Genomic DNA, 21154 nt, shown 5'->3' on the forward strand with positions numbered 1-21154 from the left:
GAACGAATAAGTTACTCTAAATTAAATCAGTGTCGTACCGCATGACTCGATAATGACTTTATGAGATTTGTAATTAAACTTAAAAAGGTTAATAAAAAATGATTGCGACATAAAATGATTGTGACATTAGCTAATATACAAACTGCAAGCGACGGAAGAAGCGGCACCGGCGCCTCTGATCAGAGTCTACGAGCTACGAGCTGCATGACGCGGTGCAAGCACAAAACAACACAGGAGCAGAGGAGAATCTACGAATATTGTTTGTTTCGTTTTAAACACTTCAAAATGGACTTATCTTCATAATAGATATTATGAGAAATTATAAGAGACCGTGCACTTATAATTTCTCATAATATCTATTATGAAGATATTTGATGTTGAGTTTTCTTGCTGTCTGAAACATAAAATAGATGGTGTTTTTCTTCAAATATCTTGTAGTTTTGCCATGTTGTGTGGCACAATCTGGCTATTTTTTTGTGTCAAGCAAAGTGAACAATTTGAGTCTCAAATTAAGTGTGTAATGTTGTTTATGTTTTCTATGAAGATAGAATTCACAGAAGTGACAAAACGTCATGACATCCAGAAACATTCTCTCAAAAAAAAAAAAAACATAAATATAAATAGCATGTAAATAAAATATTAGCCTACTAAAAATGTATAATAGCCTATATATAAATAAATAATACTAAAATAACACTGGACTAATTAAGCTATTATAAACTGTTTTTATAAGATTAATTTAATTTGCATGTAGTTAAACTATACCCTTTTGAAAAAGTAGCTATACCTCTAACAGAAAGTATGGATATATGAGTATACAATCATATATGCACAAGGCTAATTAGCCCTGGCATATTTAGATTTTGTCTATTCATCAATGCAAATGCTGCTATGCAAATTTAATAGGATGTGGATACAAGTTATTATTGTATTTAATTATTAAACATATATTAATTGATTGTGTATTTATTATATGAATAACATACTTATGCATTTGTATAAATTAGGCTGTTCTATTTATTTATTTTTGCCCAAGCATTTAAGGTTGTGAGGATTTGTGTAAAGTTTATATAACCTAATGTTGTTTGATTATTTTTGTGAGTTGTACTCTATATTCACAGATTGGATTCTTGTATTTATTACAGTTTTTCACTTCTGAAAAGTGAAAAGTTAATACAAATTGAATTTGGCTGTTCTTATTTACAGCATTGAATAAATGCCGTTAAAAATAAATAAGCTATCACTGTTTATAGAGGATTTTAAATCTTACTGAACTTTAAATGATTTGGATATCTACAGTTTTACATATAAACACAACATAAGATTGGCCCCTCTGTATTAATTGTGGCCCCTCTTGTGCCCCCCAGTTGAAAAAATCCTAGAATCGCCCCTGGTTGGAGCCATAGAAACAATGCAATGGCAATGAATTTACAGAGTTGATTTGACTTTAAAATTGTGCACCAAGCCACATTTTACAAGCTGACCTTCACAGAAAAAACTGAGACTCACGCCAGCTAAATTAATGTGTTTTTTATATACAGTAGAAAATCAAATAGTCTGTAGGGTGCTGCCCCTTTAAGGACGTTGATTCTGTGGGCTCATGTGATCGCCTAGGAAGCGGCGCAAGTAGAAAAAAACCTGAACTGAACCGATCTGAGTGTGAAAGTCCTGTTGATGCTCATATGCAGACTTTCTAATGTTCTATAACAATTACAGATAAAACCCTTAATCTAAACTATATATTCCCAGCGTGGTGAGTAAATTTTGTTGTTATAAGTGTATTGATAAAGTCACTATGTAGGTTGCTATTTGCGGTTAGCGCCTAAACGCCTAATGCTATTAGTTTGTTTATTATGTTTGGTTCGATATTTACAGTTTAAATTTCCTATTGAAATATTTATGCAATATATGTTGCATTTATTTGCTAAACAGAGTTTAATACGTGTTTGTAATACAGCGACTGTTTTAGAAATCTGTAACAGTTGTATCACACATATGTGATTTTGTTTCATGCTAATATAGGGGGAGACCGGGGACAGTTGCAACACTTTTTGCATTTCTCTCAGGCCTAGTCCACACGGACACGGGTATTTTTATAACCGGAGTTTTTCCTCCTGCGTTTAAAAAAAAATCATGTCCACACATGCTGGGTTTAAAAGAAATCTCCGCCTACATGAAAACGCAAAAAACACGCCATCACGTGCTGTCAAGAGCATGCCACACCAGCAGGCGGCGATCGTAAAGCCACGTTGGCCAATCAGAAGCCTGAATCAGAAGCAAAAACCCCGGTTTTACTGTCTACACGACAACACTGCAACCGGCGTTTCTGAAAATCCTCACCCTGGCAGGGGTTTTCAAAAATGTTCGGTTTCAGTGACCTGATACTGCGTTTTCGTGTGGACGAATGGCCGAACCGCGTAAAAAAGGTCACGGTTATAAAAATACCCGTGTCCGTGTGGACAAGGCCTCAGTTACTCAGAGACTATTTGGACTAGACCAACCAAATTTGTATATATTAAACTTGCATCTGTCTGCTAATTACCCATACCATTTAAAGATGATTACATATGATATATCGTTCACAGTATTTATTTGAATGGAAGAAGCCAGATGTTGCAACTAACCCCAACCCAGGGACGGTTGAAACTGGGGTGGGCGATATCTCGATATTTAAAATATATCGAGATATTTTTTAAACACGATATGGATTTTGACATATCGTATATATCGATATATTGTTTATATTTAATTCTGATTTCGCCACTTTGCTTGTTTGCCTTCTCTGTGCCCGCGCCCGTTCGCCTTCTTGCTTTTGTTCCCCCTCCCCTCGCGTGTTGTCTCATTCATCATGGCGCCGCCCGCAACCAGCCCGGAGGCTACAGAACTCGTCTAAAAAAAAAGGACAACTGGCTCCATTATATGGAGATACTTCGGTTTTAAGGCGTCGGACGGACAGCAGACAGATGTCTACTGCCATGAATGCCGAAAGTTGGTGCCAACCAAAGCTTCTAGCACCACAAACCTTTTCCACCATTTACAGACAAGGCACAAGCTCGCATACGAGGAGTGCACCAGACTAAGGATCCCGGCCACTAAACCCACTAGCTCTGGCAACACTCCACACACTCCAAACACTACACAGACAACACTCCACAAATCTTTAACGCGGAGTGTAGAATATGAAAGAAAGAGCGCAAGGTGGTGTAGCATCACAGAGTCAGTGGCATTTCATATTAGTGATGTATGTCTCGAGACCGGTCTTGGTCTCGCTTTTACATGGTCTCAGTCTTGTCACGGCCTTGATGATCTTTGGTCTTGGTCTTGTCTTGGTCTCGGACCTCTCGGTCTTGTCTAGGTCTCGCTGTCTCAGACCGACATAGTGGTCGGGGGATTTAGCAATACAATACTACAATATCCACGACAACACAACGTTCGATAATGCAAAATTATTATCCGCAGCGGAACGGATTGAAGCGCGCGTCGAGAGAAGACAGTGCGCCGTGTGCGCGAGCCACACGAGAAAACACTTTATCCGCGGCCACTGATCGCAGCGGCAACGAGCACTTTGATCACTTGATTTAAAAAACACATATCAGTGACATGATGGGTTTTAACTTCATTCAGGAGATTTTGGGTAACTGCACAACTGACAGATGACTTTGAGCGCACCGCCAACGGTGTGTGTGTGTGTGTGTGTGTAACCATAGCGACAAAACGACCAACTTTCGGATCCTGAACTTAAGCCTATAATTTCGTTTTTAAAAATGTAATTATATATTTAAAAGTTGCAGAATGGATTCATTTGGAGACTCCGAAATCGGCAGAGACAGGCAGGCATTTGCTTAGATGAATTTGTGACTTTGATATCTCTCTCTCTCTCTGTGTGTGTGTGTGTGTGTGTGTGTGTTGTTTGATTACAGTATTGTATTTAAGATGGTGTTAGACTAGATAAATGGTCTTTTAAATATCATCTGCATATCTCCGTTGTGTTGACTAAACATTAGGCCTAATCCAAGTTTATAATTGTGTATCTTTAATTTGATGTTACGATTTCATCTACACATTAAGTATAATTTCAATTGGTTACATATTTCTCATTCTTTAGACAGTTGTTGGAGGAGCAAGATGGTGTTGGAGGTGTTTGATGTTTTGTCAGATGAACCAGTCAGTACCAGTCATGTCAGTCCTCAACAGTACACAAAAGTTAAGGGAGTCTCAGTCCTCTAATAGTGCAGTAACAGCCGTCATGCAATTGCTACACATAGTTGATCTCACCCAGTCTGCAAAAACATTTACAGTGAGCTCACAGTCACACACATGACATGGTCTGTCTCTGTATTGTTCTGCCTGTGTAGTTGAAGTAATACCGTCTAATATGTATTGAATGTAAACTGCGGCTGAACCCTATGCTGCTGTTCTTGAATTCATACAAGTTATTGCTTAGCTTCAACACTAGTCTGTTTTTTTCCCCTCCGGTCTCGTCTTGGTCTCGGTCTCGACTTGGTCTTGGTCTTGTCTTGGTCTCGATACCCTCTGGTCTTGGTAGTGTCTTGGTCTCGGTTTAGGCGGCCTTGACTACAAGTCTATTTCATATAGCGGTGGACATGGCACCCGTTGCCGCCGTTGAACAACGTGGCTTTATACGTATGCTAAAAACACTTGATCCAAGATACAGTTTACCTAGTCGGCATTACTTTGCGAGACAAGAACTCCCGCGACTGTCACTACGGAGAGAGAGCGGCTTGCTGCTGAATTGGAGAAGGTTACTTACTATACCCTGACTACAGACATGTGGAGCAGCAGGACATGCGAGCCTGACATGTGCGTCACTATACATTATATTTTGGACTGGAAGATTAAAAGCGCATGCCTTCAAACCACTTATTTCCCGCAAGATCACACGGATGAAAATATCGCAGAGGCCCTCAGAGACGGAACAACAACCTGGATGTTAAATCCAAATGGACCCGTGGCCATTACCACTGACAATGGAGCGAATATCTATGTCTGCGCATATATATGTCTGCGCAATCCAAAACAACAACTGCCAGAGGATGCAATATTTTGGTCACAGACTACATTTGGCGATTGGTGAGTGCAATATACCTGGTCTTACATGGGCGTGTGTGTGTGTGTGTGTCTGTCTGTGTGCACATGTAGGTTAGTCTGCTTGGGACTGCCTGGGTGTGAAATGTTTGGTTGGGTGGAAGGGGGTGTGGCAAATAATCTGGTCTTTTAAAAAAAAAACAGTGTATTGCAGAATAATTAAAAAGTACAATGTCAAAATAATAACTTTATTACAAATTAAAAAGAAACTATACATATATACTTATACAGTCACAAAATTAAGAGAGAATTCATGGCTTGAGCTATTAAACTACATTTAAAAACAATTTATTTCATTTTTGCTTTTACTGTGTTACAGGTCATGGAATGCAAGACCCTCATATCACACGGGCCATGTGACACTCTCATACGAAAGACCTGTGCTCCACCTCTTTAACAGCAGTCTCTTTGCTCCTGAGCTAACAAAGTCCATCAAACACACCATCCTGACTTACTTAAATGAAAAGTATTCAGAGCCCTCTACCAGTGACTTGCTGGACATTGCTTCCTTTAGACCCATGGTTTCGGGGGAAATATGTCAGCAGTGGGAAACTGGTTGCATTGAAAGAGAGGGTCATCTGTGAAGCACAGAGTTTGCTAGGTGATCAGGGGAGCTCTGCAGGTGTTGACAAAGCTGTGCCTCAGTCCGCACAAGAGAGTGCCATAGCAGATCCTGTGTCCCCCATTGCTAAAAAGAAAAAAAACACTAGCCAGCTTCTTTGTCCTAGATGCAACCCCTTACTCTTCTTCATTTACACCTCGCGAGTCCATTGAGAATGAGTTGTCAAGCTATTTACAGTCTGTATGTTTGGAGAGTGAGGCAGATCCACTACAATGGTGGCAGGAACATGAGGTTGCCTATCCAGCACTGAGCACCCTAGCAAAAATGTACCTCTGTGTGCCTGCCACTAGCAGCCCTTCTGAAAGGATCTTCAGCTGCAGTGGAAATATAGTTACTTGTCAAAGGGCTGCACTTAAGCCTGACACAGTAGACAGATTGGTATTCCTTGCTCAAAATATTAAAATGTAAAAGAGTTACACAAACTTGAGTTAATGCAAAGTTAATGAGTTAATGCAAAACAGAGTTAATGCAAAGATGAGCTTGAGTTGAGTTGTTTTATTTTTGAATGAAAAGAAGGCAATATGTATTGTTTATTTTATTTTACAGTTAAATTATTGTTATTTATGTAATCAGGGATTTTTTATTATCTTAAATGTCGCAGAAGCACTTTGTTCCTATATGCACTGCCTACCTTGAGTTGAGTTGTTTTATTTTTGAATGAAAAGAAGGCAATATGTATTATTTCTTCCTTTATTTTACAGTTAAATTATTATTTTTGTATACAGGGATATTTTTTTTTAAATGTCACAGAAGCACTTTGTTCCTACATGAACTGCCTACCTCTTTGCACTTCAATAAAAAAAAAAAGACTGTGGTATTTGGCATATTTGTTTTTGCAGTAGTTTTTGGTGGGTTATTTTTCCTGTAAAGATATCGAGATATATATCGTATATCGAGATATAGCAAAATATATCGAGATATATTTTTTGCTCCATATCGCCCAGCCCTAGTTGCAACATGTTAAAAATACCTTAAATTTCATTAATTAACTTAAGCTTTTTGTCTCAATGAACATAGAATTCTGAAAATATTAACTGTTTTAGGCCTACTATAATATTATAGTATTATTTATTTCAATAATATTATCGTAGCCTATTATATTTATTTATTTAGTCATATTTATCAAATAACAGTTATTGAGTTTTTGTTTTGTTTATGTGTAGAACATAGGCCTACATAGATTCAGTGTGCAGGTGTTACAGATGCTATTCAATCTCTCCATATTTCAGTGTCAGACAGGAAGAATTGAACAATTTGCAATGCAACAAACTTTTATTAAACATGCAATTTATAACTTGTTGCAACCGTCCCCAACCCGATCAGCCATGACAGAACATCATGTGCCTGCTAGACACACTGACTTTGACACATGCTAACCATGTCACTTAGAAGTCAACACAACAATAATTCAAACTACAGTAAGTAAGTTTTTATTAATTCATACAAAATTTCAGGACAGTATGACAAAAATATATCTCATGAAAAAATGTACTTTCATACCTCCAAAACAAGTTTTGTTCAATAAATGCAGCAGCAGATGTTGAATATGTCTACTGTCTTCTTGGTGGGGGGTCTAACTGTGCATGTTCAGTATGAGTGTCATCACTCTAGCTTGTTTCTGATTGGAGAAAAATGACATGTTGCAACCATCCCCATGTTGCAACTGTCCCCGGTCTCCCCCTATGATATTTGCATTGTAGGTGATATCTTTGATTTATAAGTATATATACTTTTACTTTGTTTATTATCTAAAGCTGATGTTATAATGTTTGTACTGGAGTAATGTATGTATGTGGTGATGTGAACATTACTGGATACTAATTGTGAATTGTTTTGTGTTTACAGTTTGACCGCACACACATAAACATGCACATAAATACTCCCAACTACAACTAAATTGCAACAAAAATGTAATGTGTACATTGTGAGTTCTGCACAAGAAGAATAATAAAAAAAATAAAAAAACAAGATCCAAGTTAATGTTATCATTTTAAGGGTAACATAGTCCATACATCTTTAAAGAAATGATCCATATTTCTGACACTGACCAGCACACCTGCCACTCAATCAACACCAAATATGCATATCTTTATACCAAGCATTTGAAAAGGAGAGAAACAAACTCTTTAATCATCTGTGTTATGATAGGATGTCAAGTTTAATGCAACATTCTCAGTGGAAAGCCTGCAAAAGGGAACGGTGACACTGGGTCATCGACAAAACCTCCCCGTCCCACACACAATATAGATAGTCACCTGGTAAACCATACTTACTGAGAAAAAAACCCCAAATATTCAAAGGGTTTATTAAAAACAGTAAAGACATTTTATTAATCATGCCCTTGAACATGGACAAGCATATTTAATCTTTTAATGCACAAACCACAATGACAGTGGCAACCAAAAACAACATTGAAGTCACCATGAAATTAAAATGAACAATTCCAGTTCCTATTATTTATGGAATGCTACAGATGATCTATCCTTGCACATCATTATTTTAGTTGATTCTGTGTGCCCTCGTAATCTCACATCCACAAATTCCACATGTTAAAAATGCTCAAGTTCATCAGAAATAAAAATAGTTCAAGAAGAAAATAATATACGACTATTTGAGATGCTTACTGTTTTTAATGCGCATTTGACTGACAGCTTTTTCAAATGGACAAAACTTATAGTTTTCTCAAGAATAATTACGGGCAGCGATTTCAAACACTGCTGACATACAGACACAAAAAGTCCCACAGAATAAATGTATGAGCGATTACAGTTTTTCTCGATTGCTTAAACACATTTCTTGAAACTATGCCTCGTATTCTCAAAACTGTAAACACAAATCCATAACGTCTCACCCAATTCCCCAAACATCCTATTTTCAGGTCAAAATGAAGCTCTAGACTCAAAACCATTCACTCTTGTTGAAAAACCAAACTTTGCCCTCAGACAGGACACACAAGCCCTCAAAATCACACACACTACAACATAGTCTAACACACTGGTGCAATAAATTCAAAACAACATTTCCAAAACTGGTAAGTTATGTTGCTTGTGGTTCCCCCCCCTCACAAACCTTTTCACATGATGAACACAAAAGACACAACCAATGGATACATTGGCACATTTTTATTCATTCATGTATTACACAGTACAACACACACAAAAAAGGGCTGTTTTACTCCTTTTTTTCTCTCCTCCAATTTTTATTTTTTTTTCATATTTACTTCCCACTAAACATTGGACGTCGGATAGACGTGCAGATCATGTCTATATTGGGTCCGTCGGTCCATGACCAATTCTGGACATCTATTCGACATCCAAACTAGGTCCACTATTTGGACGTCCAACCATGACCCAACTTAGACGTCATATTGACGTTCAACATTGGACCTTTGAACTGGGTAATTTTTTTCGACGTCCAAACTAGGTCCACTATTTGGACGTCCAACCATGACCCAACTTAGACGTCATATTGACGTTCAACATTGGACCTTTGAACTGGGTAATTTTTTTGGACGTCATTTGGACGTCTATGACAGGTGCAGGAAATTTACATGACTATTACTTTTTTTTTTACGCAATAAACGGCATTTAAAAAAAAAGAGTTTGTCATGTCATTTTGCTGTGTACTGAACCTATTCGCTCCATCCACGTTTCATGCCAAATCTCTATTTCCTTGTTTAAAATGTACTGCAAGATGCAGTTTCTTTCCAAACCGCGATAAGCGCCGAACTTATTTTTAGCCTAAACGCGATATATCCTCTGGACTAAACAGAATTATCTCACTCTCTCTTGCTCTCTCACCCTCAAATCACTCGCGCGTATTGCGCCAGACGCTCAATTCGCCTCATTCGCTCGTCCGCGCCGCGCTAAACGCCTCATTCGCGCATTATCAACATGATTAATACATATTCGAATAGGCCTACAGATTATTTATAATTATTTAAGATCATTTTCCAAAAACTCCATTTGATCGTCTCAGCATCAGGTGATAACTGGAGACGCATACAAAGGTACTAAGATACTGTAGCTCAAACAGTAGAGCGTTGGCGCTTGTAACGCTAAGATCACGAGTTCGATTCCCAGGGAAAGCAAGAATAAGGTGTGTGTGTTTGTGTGCCATCTCATGAGGAGAAGCCTAATAAAGCCGCTGTTTTGATTGAGTGCACTGAGCGCGATTATTGTTTTTAAAAAGTATCTAATAAAACACACGATCCACAGCAAGCCGACCCTGTCTCCTTCCTTCTTCCCACAAACAAACTTTTGTGGACGGACGTCAACATTAGACGTGCGGAAGACGTCGGAAAAAGACGTCATCTGGCGTCACAGTCTGCACCTTCAAGGGGAGCAAAATTGGATGTGCAAAAACGACGTAGAAAATACGTCGTTTCGACGTGTCTATGCGCAGTGGGTTAAGATGTGTGTGACCATCATATGACAGTAAAAGAGCACACACAAACCTTATTCTAATATGAAAGTGTATTGGAATGGTAAAGAGTGTTGGTTGGAGTGAGGGCCTCCACTCAAGGAGACAATATGATGAACACGTCTAAGAATGTTCCATGTATGGTTGAAATACCGTCATTGGCCTAGAAAGATAACGTTCTGGGGGTCAAGACTATAAAGGAGAAAGGATGCCCTCTCTTCACTGTCACACTCTGCAGCCACTCTGTGTGACTGTACGACTGCTGGCCTTTTCTTGCAAGAAAATAAACCTCATCAAAGACTATTGGAAATGTTTGTCTCTTATTCAGTGATAGAATTTTGTTTGCCACCACACCTCCCTGAAGGTTCTCGAGGCGACGGTGAAGCGACTCAAATTTGGCCTTACCCGTAACCCAGCCTCCCTCATAGTCATACCATTGACAAAGACATGGGCAACTAGAGTGGCTTGAATTTCATCTGAGACTGCTTGTCTTCTTACCCTTGCCCTTCCTCCTCCTCCTCCTTCTTATCCCTCCTTGATCTCCTCCTTCATGTCTTTCTGGATCCATTGTTCCAAAACTCAATAAACTGATTTGGGCCCTTTTATCTATCTATTGAAGGTTCTGATTGATGTGTGTTAAATTTTGACTCTTAGTGTTTCCACCTGGGTAATTGTGTGCTAACTGTGCTGAAGCTGTGCTGACTTGAGTGAACAATATTAAATGCTAGTGCTTTCTATATGACAACATGGTCTAGGCAATGAGAAATGAAGGGATTTGTGTGTAGAGTTTTGCAGTGACAGTTCAACAAATCTGACTCGTGTCAAAACAGGGAATAGTGTTTATAGTTTAGGGAAATGGGTGTGATTATTGATAAATGGCATTATGGTTTTTAAATTTTAGTTCAAAAGCCTGGTTATAGTGTTTAAACAATCGAGAAAAACTGTAATATGCACATTAACAGAGATACAGTCATTGCTTATGTTTACATTTTTAGTATGTATTTGAGGTTTTGTGTTCTTATATGTTTAGGCCCTATTTAAATGATTTAAATGAATCCATTAATAAAAATAAAAAAAAGCAAACTTTAAGAATCAGCATGTTGAAATTATTGGATATACAGGTGCTGGTCATATAATTAGAATATCATCAAAAAGTTGATTTATTTCAGTAATTCCGTTAAAAAAGTGAAACTTGTATATTATATAGACTCATTACATGCAAAGTGAGATATCTCAAGCCTTTATTTGTTATAATTTTGATGATTATGGCTTACAGCTTGTGAAAACCACAAAATCAAAATCTCAGAAAATTAGAATATTACATGAAATCACACAGTAATTACACAGTGATACCATGGTTATTGAACCAGGTTTTGGTTCTTTTGGCAGTGTGGGCAGGTGCAAATCCTGCTGGAAAATGAAGGAAGCATGAAGTGCTCTGAAAATGTCCTGGTAGACGGCTGCGTTGACTCTGGATTTAATAAAGCACAGTGGACTAAAGTCCTCTTTTCTGATGAGAGCAAATTTTGCATCTCATTTGGAAACCAAGGTCCCAGAGTCTGGAGGAAGAATGGAGAGGCACACAATCCAAGATGCTTGAAGTCCAGTGTGAAGTTTCCACAGTCTGTGTTGGTTTGGGGAGCCATGTCATCGGCTGGTGTTGGTCCACTGTGCTGTCCACTCAACGCAGCCGTCTACCAGGACATTTCCAGAGCACTTCATGCTTCCTTCAGCAGACAAGCTTTATGGAGATGCTGACTTCATTTTCCAGCAGGATTTGCACCTGCCCACACTGCCAAAATAACCAAAACCTGGTTCAATGACCATGGGATTACTGTGTAATTACTGTGTGATTTCATGTAATATTCTAATTTTCTGAGATTTTGATTTTGTGGTTTTCACAAGCTGTAAGCCATAATCATCAAAATTATAACAAATAAAGGCTTGAAATATCTCACTTTGCATGTAATGAGTCTATATAATATACAAGTTTCACTTTTTGAATGGAATAACTGAAATAAATCAACTTTTTGATGATATTCTAATTATATGACCAGCACCTGTATATGGAGCAAGACGTTCTTAACCAATAGTGGAATATGCATATCTTCTGTCTGTTGCACATTTTACTTTTTTATGAATCGATTCTCAGCCTTAAGAAAAGTGTTGGGTAATAGGCAGCGTACAGGTGTAGCTATAGAATATATGTATAAAAATAAATAAATAAATAAATAAATATATATATATATATATATATATATATATATATATTTATATAAATTGTATTGGAATCACTGTTATAGCCAATATAAAAGGAGACACTTGGTCATTGATAACCTTTTTTATTTGAATAAACAAACAACAGACTAATGGCAAAAACTTAAAATGTTATGGCGTATTTCATTAATATAACTGATTACATGTAATAAAATCAGCATATTATTTGAAGATAACTGTACTTAGTGTTTATACGTAAAATGCATTTTAGATGCATGTTGTCAATAGCATGTTATCATTCAATGCAAACGTACGAGAATGTGTGCTCTAACTATATTTTACATGCAAATACCTACAACTTTTTAATGAGATGTAACATATAACATAACCAAAACCACCACATGAAGCTATAACTATAAGTCTTTTGTAATTGTGGCCCTTTAAGGCTAGACAGGAAAAAGAAAAGCAATATATCAGCTCCAAAAACTGAATTTATAATTTTCCAGTATAATAAAAAATAAATAACTATATTTAGCATAAAATGATTTAATTTAACAGCCAATTAATTTATCAATTATCTTAAATGATTAAATAACAACTAAATCATATATCACCATTTCATGGTGCACAAGAGCAGGAAAATTTCCCAGTGCGGTGCAGATAAAGAGCAGGCTGAACAAAACCAGCCAGTATATAACAGAAAAAACCTGTGGTCCAAAGTTCATGAATATAGTGGTTTGTTAGAATGGTAATGAATCCTGTTGTAGCAAATGGGACATATATGATAGTCATGCTCACAGTAGTTATTAGAATGATTTGAAACGCTCTTCTCTTCATGTGGTTTTCCTCCTCTCTCTCTCTTCTTCTCTCTCCTGGTCCTGACTGATTCAGAGCTCTGAGAACAGCCACAAGACAAAACAACTGGATGGAGAAGAAGATGAAGAACTGCGCCGACAAGAACAATGTAAATTTTAAGTTGTCAGAAAATAACAGGCACAGAAAACAGGAGCCAAGAATAGTTATCCAGGCTGCAGTGCAGCAGATCACTCTATATCTGAGAGGTTTGTACTTCAGAAAGGTTACAGGATGAACCACTGCCAGGTAACGCTCAACACAGATCAGACACTGAAACAGAGGACGGCCAGTGAGGGATAGGCCTAGAAAAAAGAGTGGTAATTCTGAGATTCTCTGAAAGCAAACTGACATTATATAAAACAAAAAATTCAGACAGACACCAAGCTCACAAACAGAGAGATTGAGGTTGAAGAACTCTGATGCGACTCCACTTGCTGTTCCTGTGATGATGAGCCATATAATATAGGAGTGAGTAGGAAAACCAAACAGGAGATTCATGCTGAACATACAAATTCTCAGACTTTCAAGTAACCAGAAAGAATCAGTTGTGGAGTTTGTAGATGCTTCAGGTGTGGTGAAGTTCACTGTGTAGTTGTTCATCTCCTTGAACATCTCCGTCTGTTTGTCTTCAGCAATATATCCTGCAACTGTGATTTACTGGAAAAGAGAAGCGTAAATGAACCAGTGAATTATACTGAGTTCATTCACTCAGGTTTAAGTAAGATTTGAATATTTTTTAATGCATCCAGTTTAGAATTCTAAAAATGTTTTGTTTTCATTCAAATAACCAGAGCACTTCATTATTAAATGATATACAGTCTCTTTTAATTCAATATCTCTAAACAATTACAATTTCCCCAAAACCCTTGGACAGATAAACACAATTACACGGTTGATTATTGTTGGTGGTAAAAAAAAAGAAAGAAATTCAATCAAAAACAGAAGTTTATCACCTGAAGAGTGAATGTCCAGTTTCTCTGAATGTGTATAAATCTCTGTGCTGTGTTTTGTACACTGACTTCACAGCTGACACAAGAATATATGAGCACGACATCTGCTACACGTCACATAAAACACCAGATATGAATAAACTTCAGATAAAAAATTTGTTTTTTTTGGGGGGGGCATCTGCCATCTGGCCAATCAGAGCAGAGTAGCTCGCAAAAAGGAGGGATTTAGAGAGACTGTCCATCCAGTCCATTTGAGAATCATTGAAAAATGTGGTGATGTTCAATGTATAATGTGAGAAAATGTTTTTGGACTTTTGATTTATGTAAACCTGTTGTAGGAGACTCCAAAACAAAATTAGGAGCCTTTAAAATAACATAATAGGGGCACTTTAAAATAAAAACTGGGGTTTAAAATGACTAACTAAACATTTGAAGAAAATAAATATGTCAACCATTATTTACATTCATGCAGAAAATTGTCTAACTTCAGTAAGCATCTTTGTAGTATGATGTGTATGCAGATACAATCAGTGAACGTTCAAAGATTCAGTCTTTGACACTGGTCAGGTGTTACTCATTCAACACCTGTTATTCAAATAGTTAGACTGAGCATTTAAAAACTATGACAAAGAAAACCCCACTATATATCTGTGTTATGACAGAATGTCAAGTTTGATGTAATCATTCTTCATGCCACCCATATCTGAATTACGCATACAGAATAAACAATAAATCTGTGTAAATAACTAGAACAAACAAATGTACAACGTAAGTCAGTTTGTGGTGGAAGACAGGGCGGGACGTACCGAACAGCTCCTCCCCTTTTTTTAAATATAATAGCCAATAGCGTTCAGTTTATAACACAGCTCAGCCAGAGCCGTTGAGCCCGTAAAGCCGCAGTTTCTCCTCATAATCTCCCCCATATCGCTTTAAAATATAGCATTCTATGCAGAATTCAAATGGGTCCGATACGTTTTCTAATACGTGCCGACTCGTGTCTCTGGACTGGAGCAGACTGTGTGCGTGCTTCGGCGGTTCACGTGACACTAACAAGAAACCAGACTTAATTCGCCCCAGTGGAAAGCATACACTGTAAAAAAAAAAAAAAATCCTAATTTTACAGAAAATAACTGTGATTTTTTGACTATCATTTTCTTTAATTTTAAATTGTACTCAAAACACTGTAAAATTACAAATAATATCTATAAAGTAAAAATTCAGCTGTTATTTTAGGTATTGTGGCATTAATGACAAATTCCAGTAATACACATTTTTTATACAGAAATTTTATTGTATTTTTCATACAGTATATTTTCTGTTTTCTTAAATTACATAAAAATGTATGTTAAATATAATCTGTAATTAAACAGTAACAAAACAGTTAAATGATAAAATGGTCAAATGACTGTCAGCCCCCCAAAAAACTAAAACATCCTAAATTAAATAAACTGAAAAACACTGCTATTTTACAGGTATTTCCTGAATTATCACGATCATATACCTTCATTGTAAAAAAAAAAAATCGTAAAAAAAGGGTCAAATGGCTGGCAGCTATGGAAGGCATTTTCTGGCAAATTTAAATAAATAAATTAAATGATTAAAATTAAAATTAAAACCAGATTAACGATTTCATTACAGAAAACTGTATGCAAAAAATGTGACAAAATTGAGAATGCATAATGCGAACACCAGTATCAGAAAAGTTGAGTAATTTTACTTAATTTTATAACATTGATATTTACGATTTAATTTCTACTCGCTTGAATTGAGTACTAATATAGAATTTACTTTTTCATGTTGAAATTAAATTTTCTGTAGTATTTACTTCACCACAAAATTATTTTTATCAGTGTGATAACCTCAAAACTGTTTTGACTGACTAAATCTTAAAGTCCCCCTGTAGTCAATAATTGTATCCCTTAAAACTCATCTTTGATCACCAAAATGACATATTTAAATGTTTTTTTCCTGTGAAAGAGAATTCATCATGCCTTAAAATAGGTTTGAATATAACTCTACACCCTTGCCTCATTTAGTATACCCCGTTCTATGAATATGCAAATGAGCCCCGCCTCCACTCACTCACACCAGCTCAGAGATCCACTCGTTGACGATCACTCGTTGACCTGATTGGTTACAAGGTAGTTTGTGACGTCAGAAACACCAGCGATTTCAAACCATGTTTTTGAGACTGTCTTTGGTTCACTGCAGTTTTAAGGAGAAAATACTCAGCAATGGTGTTGACTAATGAATTTACACATGGTTTGTCTTAAAGCATATTACAAACACCACATAGACGTATAAACAACATTAAAAGCTTGATTATCCTAAATTAACCCCTGTTGATTCCTACATTTACATTTATGCATGGCATTCATCTGTGCATCTCTAAAGTGTTAAAAATGCTAAATGCGTGGTAGACTATCAATACGTTAATGATATTATTTAAACATAGTAAAATATATGTGTGGAAAATACCTTACTAATAAAATAAAAAAAATAGTGCAGAATAAACTTAAATCTGTTTGTAAATATAATAATAACTATTAGTTATGAAGTTATGCACAGAGGATAGTAACATTTTTACACTGCAAAGGCAACATCTGAAGTAGCATAATATCATGAAAAAGCAATATATCAGAAAAAAAGTTACTTAGTAATTTTGTGTAATATTATTTGATTCATTATGAATCATTATTTCATTAAACAATGATATGAGGATGGTAAAATCAAAGGCAGGAGAGTTTCCCAGTGTTGTCACCTTGTCTTTGTCAGAGCGTTGTGGATGTTCCCGTGTGTCGTTCGTTTCCTGCACTCCTGTCATTCACGCCGTCTACTTCCTGGTCTCCGGTCTCCGGTCTCGATCCATCTCCGTTTTCCCCGGACTGCTATCGTCATCATCGTCATCATCTTCATCGTTACCGGAGAGATCGGGTTTGTCCTCAGCGTCCCTGTGCTGCCAAGGTGCCTTCATACCGGACTACTACTCATCATCACTCTCCCTGCATCTGACCAGCTCTCTAAATAAACATATATTTTACTTGCACAACACAAAACAACTGGATGGAGAGGACCAGTAGCAGCTGCATTGACATAAACCATACATGTACCATGTTTTGTGAATAGTAAACATGCCATACAAACAGGATCCATGTGTGATTATCCATGTGTGCAGAAGATCACTCTGATCCCATACACAAAATAAATATATTTGAAATATATTTTCAGGATATATTTTGGAATATATGCAAATATTTGAAATTGGCCCAATAAATATATTTCATACTTATATTTCATATATTTTTGTTATATTTCAGAATATATTTCAATGTATTTTTTTTCTGTATGGGTCCCCAAAAGTGTCAAATATATATATATATATATATATTCAATATAATATTCAAATACATTGAAATATATTCTGAAATATAACAAAAATATATGAAATAAAAGTATGAAATATATGTATTGGGCCAATATCAAATATTTGCATATATTCCAAAATATATCCTGAAAATGTATTTCAAATATATTTATTTTGTGTATAGGATGGTAAGTCCTATTAAAACGGTTTCTAATGTCCTGAGATTTGCAAACCAAACAGAGTATAAAGATCAAACCATTCAGAGAGATTGAGGATGAAGAACTCTTAATGCAACTCCAATTCCTCTTCCTACCATGATGAGCCAGATCACATAGGAGTGGAAGACCAAAAAGGAAATTGAAGTTGTACGTACACTTTTCCAGAATGCCCAGTGGTCCAATGAACTGAGTTGAGCAGTTTGTAGATGCTGAAAGTGTGGTGCATAAAATTAAAACTGATCTAAAGGAAGAAGAGCAGAATGGAAAGGTGTAATCAAGTCAAATCAAATTGATTTAAAAAGAGTTTATCACCTGAAGAGTGAATGTCACTCTCTCTGGATGTGTATAAATCTGTGCTGTGTTTTGTAGACTGACTTCACAGCTGTTATAAGAATACTTGACACCAGGTAAAAAACAACACATAGATAGATCACAATATCATAATCTTAAAGGTCCCGTATTATGCCCATTTTCACAAGATGTAAAATAAGTCTCTGATGTCCCCAGAGTGTGTATGTGAAGTTTTAGCTCAAAATACCCAACAGATCATTTTTTACAGCATGTTTAAATTGTCATTTTTTGGGGGCTCAGAAAAACGCGCTGTTTTAGTGTGTGCCCTTTAAATGCAAATGAGCTGCTGCTGGACGGCACAGGGGGCGGAGCTTCATGAGCTCGCGTTCAGTCTCTCAGGACAATTTCATCTCACGGAATGATGATAATATCAGAAACTCTCAGTAACGGTGTTCATTTCGAGTCGGACAATAATGCCTACAGAGTCAGAGTGCTTTATGGAGATGAAACAGGTATAGTTTAGTAGTTTAATTACGGTTATAAAAAATAAATAAAATAAAAAATCATTGTAGCAGCTGGGACCTGCATGGCCTATCAATTGGGGAACTCAGCACTACATATGGACAAAACAAACATGCTAAATAAACACATTTATTTTTAATCCAATAAAAAAAACAGTACAACAATACAATCATATTTGTAAACAGGTAGAACTTCGCATAAACAGCCACTTGACTTCGCATTGCATCTTCGTTCGGATACAATTAGTATCAATGAAATGTGGACCACTTTTGCACTGTTAAAATATTATCTTCAACCAAAACGAAAAGATTTTTAAAGTTTTTCTTTCCTTTTTTCAAAACACATTGTTGGAAGCTTTGTTTCTGCCACTGAATAATAAATAAATAATAGCGACTTTTTATCTCAAAATTCTGACTTTTTTCTCAGAATTGCGAGATATGAAGTCAGAATTGTGAGAAATAAAGTGGCAATTCAGAGAAATAAAGTCGCAATTGTGAGATATAAAGTCGCAATTGTGAGATATAAAGTCGCAATTGCGGGATATAAAGTCGCAATTCTGAGAAATTAAGTCGCAATTACGTGTTTTAAAGTCAGAATTGTGAGATATAAACTATTCTGAGGTAAAAAAAAAAAAAGTCCGTCTTTTTTTCCCTTAGAATTGGACTTTATGTCTCACAATTGTGAGAAACGATGTCAGAATTGCGAGATATAAACTCGCAATTGCGTGTTATAAATGTGGCAGAGAGGGGGACACTAGGACCTGGGGAAGAATTGTGTGGGGCATGACTGGTAAGGGTGTTAGAATTAATAATCACACCAATTAAGACCAGGTGAAACAACATATTTAAAGTGAGACAAACGATCAGTAGACGAGAAGGTGAATGGGAAGCTGGGCTCTTTGTTTGTTCTGGGGCGAGCTGATTCAGTGTATAATGCAAACTGCTAAAACAAGGTAGTAACTGCTTTTATGGTTTTAGTTAGTATTTTCTAAGTGTAATGTTATGTTCCTTGTTTGTTTGCAGCATTGTGATTCTGCATGAGCGGGGCTGATGATTAATATATCAGTGGAAAGCACAAGTTACTAAAACAAGGTATTAGCCGAATCGATAGTTATTAAATTGTTTGTTTTATAAATGTACTAATGTGTGCATTTTTATTGTAGGACTGGCACCGATTGTTATCTGTTTAGAGTTTTGTTTCTTACTGTCTTTATCTAATATGAGGTTTTAATGAGTTCTTGAACTCGCGTGAAACTGTTTTAAGTGTGACAAGCAAATGTCGAGTGAGTCCCTCTTTGATGACATTTGTAGGGAAATGAGAATGGAATGAAGGATTGTGGAGTTGTTTGTTTAAATGTGTTTTTGTTTGTTCTTTTCCCAGGTGGGTGCACTTGAGGGACAGTGGGCGCACGTGTGGTGTTTACTTTCATTGGATGCAGTGGTTTGGTGTGAGGGTGTCACATATAGGTAAATGCTGTGGTGAATTAATGGTTTGTTTTGAGTATTAATTTCTTCACTCCACTTTCAGTGTACTGCCTGGGTTGGTTTATTTTGTTCTGTTGATGACTAGGTGTCTTTTATGTCTATAAGGCACTTGTTAAATAAAACTGCTCTGTAAAAGCGTTTATACCAAAGTCCTGACTGCTGGTTTATTTTATAAACATGATTTACCTGTGAGCTCATTAAGTGGGCTAGGTTACATAAAGTCAGAATTGCGTGATATAAAGTTGCAATTGCGAGAAATAAAGTCAGAATTCTGACTTTATATCTCGCAATTCTGACGGAATTGTGGCGGAAACAAGCTTGCATACATTGTGGCAATGAGAGTGATTAAAAAACAAGATATATTTCTCATTTTGTTGTACTTCATGAAACATTTAAAACATTTTGAGACACGGGAAAAATTAACAGACACTCAACACTCAATACTCTCCACTTTTGAAACATATTGAACAGCATATTGAAAGCAGTGTGCTGAGTTTCTCCAGCTTAAGCAGTTATTTGGAAGAGAAATAAAACTTACAGTTTTGGTGTAACGAGTCCGACCAGATAACTACAACGCTAGCTGAGAATCGCTGGACTTGCATTAGCCTGTCACTTGTAACATGACCCAGAGCCCTGAATTATTATTATTATTATTTTACTAAAGCAGTATATGAAATCAGATGTAGGCCTATTACCTACCACCATTTAGTTGTTTTGTGTTATTTAAAATATTTATAATATATCTTTTTTTTTAAACAATGCAATTATTTATTTATTTTTGTTGAGAAATGCAATTACCCATTTCAGCCACCACCTCACAAAACTACAATTCCTATAATGCTTCATACCTGGGACTGATTGCGCACTCACCTGCATCTCATTCAGACACTCCATATAAACCACACTCAAACAGAAGATCACTGCGAAGAATTGCCTTGCCACGTACTGTAATCACTGAGCGGGTTCCCCTATTCTACTGATCTGTTTATTGACCTCGGATTGTTATCTCGTTTCTGTCTGTTTGCTGCCTGTCTCGACTTGGATTGATCTTGGATTATTGTCTCTTGCTGCCTGCCCTGAACTTCTGCCTGTGACCTGACTAC

At 36.6% G+C, this 21154-nt stretch overlaps 1 protein-coding gene across 1 annotated transcript; it reads right to left on the reverse strand.

Moving 5' to 3' along the window:
* Positions 1-12985: 12985 nt before the first annotated feature.
* LOC311090388 (hydroxycarboxylic acid receptor 2-like) lies at positions 12986-16983 on the reverse strand (the record flags this gene model as incomplete). Its single annotated transcript, XM_084125645.1, has 2 exons — positions 16934-16983; positions 12986-13879 (listed from the first exon to the last, which is right to left on the reverse strand). The coding sequence occupies exon 2, from the start codon at positions 13832-13834 to the stop codon at positions 12986-12988; it is 849 nt and encodes a 282-aa protein (XP_083981771.1). The 5' UTR covers positions 13835-13879; positions 16934-16983.
* Between the last annotated feature and the right edge of the window lie 4171 nt (positions 16984-21154).

The sequence above is a fragment of the Abramis brama genome (genome assembly GCF_963993115.1).
Source record: "Abramis brama genome assembly, chromosome: 10".
Taxonomy (NCBI): Eukaryota; Metazoa; Chordata; class Actinopteri; order Cypriniformes; family Leuciscidae; genus Abramis; species Abramis brama.